At 41.3% G+C, this 5424-nt stretch overlaps 2 protein-coding genes across 2 annotated transcripts in view; one reads left to right on the forward strand and one right to left on the reverse strand.

Annotated features, from left to right (window-relative positions):
• On the forward strand, positions 1 to 3131 carry CSUI_010421 (uncharacterized protein; the record flags this gene model as incomplete). Its single annotated transcript, XM_068070525.1, has 1 exon — positions 1 to 3131. A coding segment is annotated over one exon (1883 nt), but the record flags the coding sequence as incomplete, so codon positions are not given.
• Positions 3132 to 4047: 916 nt separating this feature from the next.
• CSUI_010422 (uncharacterized protein) overlaps positions 4048 to 5424 on the reverse strand; it is a 2052-nt gene continuing 675 nt past the window's right edge. The window contains exon 1 of the mRNA XM_068070526.1: positions 4048 to 5424. This exon is cut by the window's right edge and continues 675 nt beyond it. The gene's annotated coding sequence lies outside the window, so the exon portion shown is untranslated.

A 5424-nucleotide genomic window follows, 5' to 3' on the forward strand; every position in this document is an offset into this window, starting at 1 on the left:
CCAGTACTAATGCCCCTGCTTCTGCTGGCTTTTCTTCTCCTCCTCCTCCACCTCCTTCTGCTACAACGGCTTCTTCTTCCTTTTCATCTTCTTCCTCTTCATCTTCTGTGGAAACGGTATCTGTTCTTCTTCTTCCTTCTCTTCCATCTCTGCCGTCTTCTCCTCCTCAGCTTCATTCTCTCTCTCTCACTTATACTATTTCAGGAGATATCTTACGTTCGGAATTACATCCCTCGCATCGCCATCCTTCTCTGTCTCCAACTCTTCCTACTTCCCTCTCCTCGTCTTCATCTTCTTCTTTCATTTTGTCTCCTTCCTCTTTCTTTTCTCTCTCTCAGCCAAGAAAGACTTCTTCTCTTTACCAACGCAGTCATGAGAGAGGAGAAGAGAAACGGAGAGATCTCTCTTCAGTTTCTTCTTCCTCCTCCTCCTCCTTATCTTCTCCTTTCTCTTCGTCTTCTTCTTCTCTTCTTCCTCAAGGTCGACAAAAGACTCCTCGTCAACCCCCTTCTCTTTATACCTCTCCTCCTTCTTCTTATCCTTCTTCTTCTTCTCCCAATACATTCTCTTCCCTGTCTATGTCACCCTCTCTTTCTTCTTCTTTCTCTTTCCCAGGGATACGTCGAGGTCTCTATTGTGAAAGGGAAGACCACTCATCAAGAAAAGGAGAAATGACAGAGAAGACTGTCTTTTCGTGTAGATTCAAGTTGAGAGAATTGCAAGAGACAGTGTCGCCTTTAGATGCAATTCTATCTCTTCTCAATCCTTCTTGTCTCTCTACAGACTCGGAAAGTCTTAAGACCATAGGAAAGATGGCTGTCTCTCGGAGAGAAGCGATCTTATCGATTCTTCTTTTCAACTATCTCTCACCCGGAGGGAAGACCATCACGTCGTCTTCTCTTTCTTTAAGAGGAGATGAAGTGTGGTCGAGTTGTTCTTCTTCTTCTCTTTCTTCTTTAGATGCTTACTCTTCTTCTTCTTTCTCTTCTTCTTCTGTCTCTTCTTCGAGATGTCGCCCATGGCGTACGGAGATATCTTCTTCTATGAGCTCGGGGCAGATCGATTCTTCTGCTGAGAGAGAAAGAGCAAGAAGCGAAAGCTCTTCAAGAAAGCAAGAAAGAAAAGAAGAGGAGGAAGAAGAAGATGAAAGAGCGAAGGGTGACGAGGAAGAGAAGGAAGAAGAGAGAAGAAGAGAAGGAAGACTTCCGTCTCGTCGTCATGTGAAGGCAACGGAGAGCCTGAGAAAGGCTTCCTCGGGAGGTGTAGGCAATAGAAGACACATCCAGGAAAAGAAGAGAAAGAAGAAGAAAGAAGAGAAGACGAAGAAGAAGAAGAATGGAGAGGAGAAGTCCAAGAGAGAGGAAGACAAGGATGAAAGGTTTTCTTCTATGAAAGATAGAGAGACCAACCAAGAAGAAGAGAAAGACATAAACACACAGAAGAAAAAGAAAAGCGACGATGAGAAGAATGTTATGAAAGGGTGTCATCCTTCACAAGACAAGAAAGACCAGTCTCCCAAGTCTATTGCAAATCGTAGCAGGGAAAGACACACGAGAAAGAGAAACAAGAAAGAGGAAGAAGAAGAAGAAAAGAAGAAGGCTTCTTCTTCTTCTCCTGAAAATCTCGAGAATAGCAGCACGTCTCAATATGAGAGCTCAGGCAGTCACCGCCGCCATCCGAGGAATGATAAGAATGGAAATACGAAAAGAAAAGCTTCTCCTTCCTCTTCCTTTTCTTCTTCTCCTTTCTCTTCTTCTTGTTCTTCTTCTTTGTCTCCTGCATCGAAGTTATCTGAAAAGGAGGAGAAGAAGACGAGGAGGGAGAAAAAGTCGACAGGAGGGGTGCATGACGAACCACATAGGAGTAAAAGAAGAAGACGATGAAAAGCTACATAGAGATGATACATACGGAGATAGGAAAGAAAAGACGAAGAAGGAGAAGAAGAAGGAGGTGAGAAGGTAGATGAAGGCAATGAGGAAAGGAGATTTGGAAGAGTCTAGCCTAGAGAGACAAGAAATGTAAAGGAAGTCGGAGATGAAGAAAGAAAGAGAAAGAGAAAGAGCGTTCGATACATCCAACGGTCTATTGACAGAGATTTGTAACGAAGAGACAAAAAGAAAAAGACAGAGGAAGAAATTGGAGAAAAAGTAGAAGAAGAAGAAAGCAGAGAAAGAAGATAGATAGATAGATCGAAGATAGATAGATCAAAGATAGATCGGTAGATAAATTAAAGAGAGATCGATAGATGGGTAGATAGACGTTCCTCGAGATATTGTATCACTCTATAGGTCGACTTCGTCAAAAGCTTCTGCTCCTCCTGCCGTTGGTGTGTGTGCCCCTATAGAGAAGCTAGGGTAGACGTGACGTGTAGCATAAATGATCTCCCCCTCTTTCGATCAAGTTGAGAAAGAAGAAGAAGAATGGCCTGCTGAAGAAGATATGAAGGAGATATATCAATCATTGTCTTCGCTTTCTTTTCTTTCTCATTCTTTCATAGTTCTTTGTCTGTGCCAAGACAAAAGAGAAACGCCGCCTTGCTTCTAAAGAGGTTTCTCTCTTTTTCTTCTCCTCTTTCGTTTAATTCTCGCGCTCTACCTGCCTGACGTAACATGAAGAAAAGAAGCGAAAGAAGAAAAGGAAGAAAGCATTATTTTCTCAAAAGAAAGAAAGAAACGTAGCTAAGAAAGGAGGTTGTTTACCTCACGATGTGATATCTTTATCATTTGATCGGTTGATAAGAATTTCCAAAGATGGGAATAAGGAGAGCCTTTCCCGGGTGTATGTACACCTGATAGATGACGACATGAACAAGCAACCAATCCTTTTCTTCGGATTCCCCATTTGTCTAACTTTCTTATCTTTCTTCCTTCATCTTGAAAGATATCTGAAGAAAGAGATCGATTTGCCTTCTCTTAGCTTGTCTTCTTGATCCTAACGTTGTGTTTTGAAGAAAGAGACTGACGGAGCTCGTCAAGATAAACTTCCCTACTTTTCCTCTTTCTTTCTTTCGTGACGCAATTCATTGTCAAAGGAGGCAAGGGTCGCTTTCACGATGGATGACTGCCCAAGCAAATAAAGAAAAGAAAACGAACCAAAGAAACTCCCTCCCCCACCTCTCCATCTCTCTCTCCCCATACATTATATATATATATATATATATATTTATATATGTATATATATATATAATATATTGTATACATGGATATAGATGCAGTCGTCGATAGACATGCCCACGTGTAGTCAAGGAAGTCTGAATTGAACTTCTTACCTCTGTATCTCTCTCTCCATATATAGGTATGTATGTATATATATGTATTACATACAGATACGTATGTGTATGTTTTGAAGGGTAGAATATGCTTGTGTAGAGAAACGACGTACGAATAGGGAGAGAGAGGGTGCGATGAGAGAGAGAGTCTTACGTAAAGCACGAGACTTCTTAAGGAGGGTGAGCCTTGAAGAAACACCCTTCTTTTCTTTATCTTTCTCTCTTTCTTCCTTTCAAAAATTCGTTTTGCTTCTTCTTGCTTCATTAAAGCAGCTAGCTGGTTGTCTACATTTTCAAGAAGACAAAAGAAGGAGAGCTAGCTAGCTAAGGCACTCTGTGTAGTTCATGTGCCTGTCCATCTCGCTTTCATAGAGAGACAGAGCACCAGAGGGAAGACTTTGTTTCGTATAGCCGCCTTATAGATTGTCTTTGCTTGGCGATCTTAGTAGGAGAATAAAAAGCATCAGGAGCAGACAGAAGCTCTTCCTATCTCTCTCTCTCTGTTCATCTCTATCTGATCGCCGCGACAATTCTAAACGTCTCGCACGATAACTATCTATCTATTTCATGTATCTACCTTTATGCAATTGTCTTCCATCTATCTCCGTATCTCCGATCTATCTATCTTCGATGTCCCTGTCTATCTGCCTATGTATGTATATGTGGTGGATCTAGCTATCTCTCTTTATCTTTCTATCTCCAATCTCGCTCTCTGTTCTCGATTTATCTGTGTATCTAATTTCAATTTATCTTTCATCTATGAACTTCTTTTGAATGAACGAGAGAAGTAGCAATAGTAGTAGTAGTAGTCGTCGTCGTCGGTACTATTCTTTCTTACTCCTCAAAGGGTTCTTTTGACGTAGAGCGCTCAGGTAGTCATTTGAAATAGAAGACGTCTCTTACGCCAGCACGTCTGAACAATGGACAAGAAGGAATCTGTCTATCTTCTTTCATTCTTCTTCATCTTCTTTATTCTTTCTTCTTTTCTCTCTTTCTATCTACACAAACATATTTCTTTCCTGTGTATCGGGGTGTTACGCCCATATGTGGATCTTCTTTCTTTCTTCAATCTTATGAATCTTACTAGAAACACACAGAAGAGCTGCAAACTATCTATCTATCTTTAATCTATCTATCTATTTTCTTCATCTTCCCCCTTCCTTCTTCTGAAGAGAAATGAATGGCTTTCTACAGAGACATCACGCAAGCTTCTTTCTCTAAGTAATGACCTCGATTAACACAACAGGTTCGAGTAATCCATCCCCCACTATCCCCCTAATCGTCTTAAATCTGAACAGAGAAAGTCCGTCTATCTGGCGGTGTACGTACACTCCAAGTACGGAGAACTTTAAGAGGAATACTATCTATCACTCCTGCGGAACGAAAAGCTAAAAGAGAAGAAAAAAGCTCTTCAACATCGCATCTATCCTTTTCTTTATTCTTATCTTTATTTCCAACACGAATAAGACTATAGCTAAACGCAGAAAGAGAGATAGAAAAGAAGAGAAAGAATAGACGCTCGTCGACTGCCTTGTCCTTCTCTTCTTGTTCTCTCACGGCAACAGAAAGGGGAGTCTTCTTATCGTCATGTGGCACAGAGAAAGAACACTATTGTTTCTGTTCACTTCATACAAAGACGACGAGAAAGAAAAAGAAGAAGAGAGACGGTTCATGACGTATTCGAGACCTTTACTGCTTCTACTAGAGAACTTTTAATACACCAACATACATAGGCACCGTCATCCTGACGTCAAGAGAAACACAAGCCGCAAAGATGTCTTGAAGAGATCTTACGCGTTACGTACAACTCTCTATCTCATCTCTCTCTCTCGTTCCTTCTCTCTTCTCGCTCCTTGGCTCCACCAGACATGAGAAGCCGTCGTACAAGATCGAAAGGATAGACAAGGAAGAAGACGACGAAAAACGGATAGACAAAGAGAGAAAGAAAAAGAGAAGATAAGAAAAGAGAGATAGAAGCAGACGGTGAGATCGACTTGCTCTTCTCACTCGCTCTATCTTTGGAGTCACGACCCCCAAGAAAGGGTAGCGAAGCAGAGAGACTTATTTCATGGAGTCTCCTTCTCTCATTTGCTAGACCAGTAGAAGCAGAATCCTCTCTTCATCTGTTTCTTCTTTTCTTTCTTCTTCTCTCTCCT

Source organism: Cystoisospora suis (assembly GCF_002600585.1).
Source record: "Cystoisospora suis strain Wien I chromosome Unknown contig_7386, whole genome shotgun sequence".
Lineage (NCBI taxonomy): Eukaryota > Apicomplexa > Conoidasida > Eucoccidiorida > Sarcocystidae > Cystoisospora > Cystoisospora suis.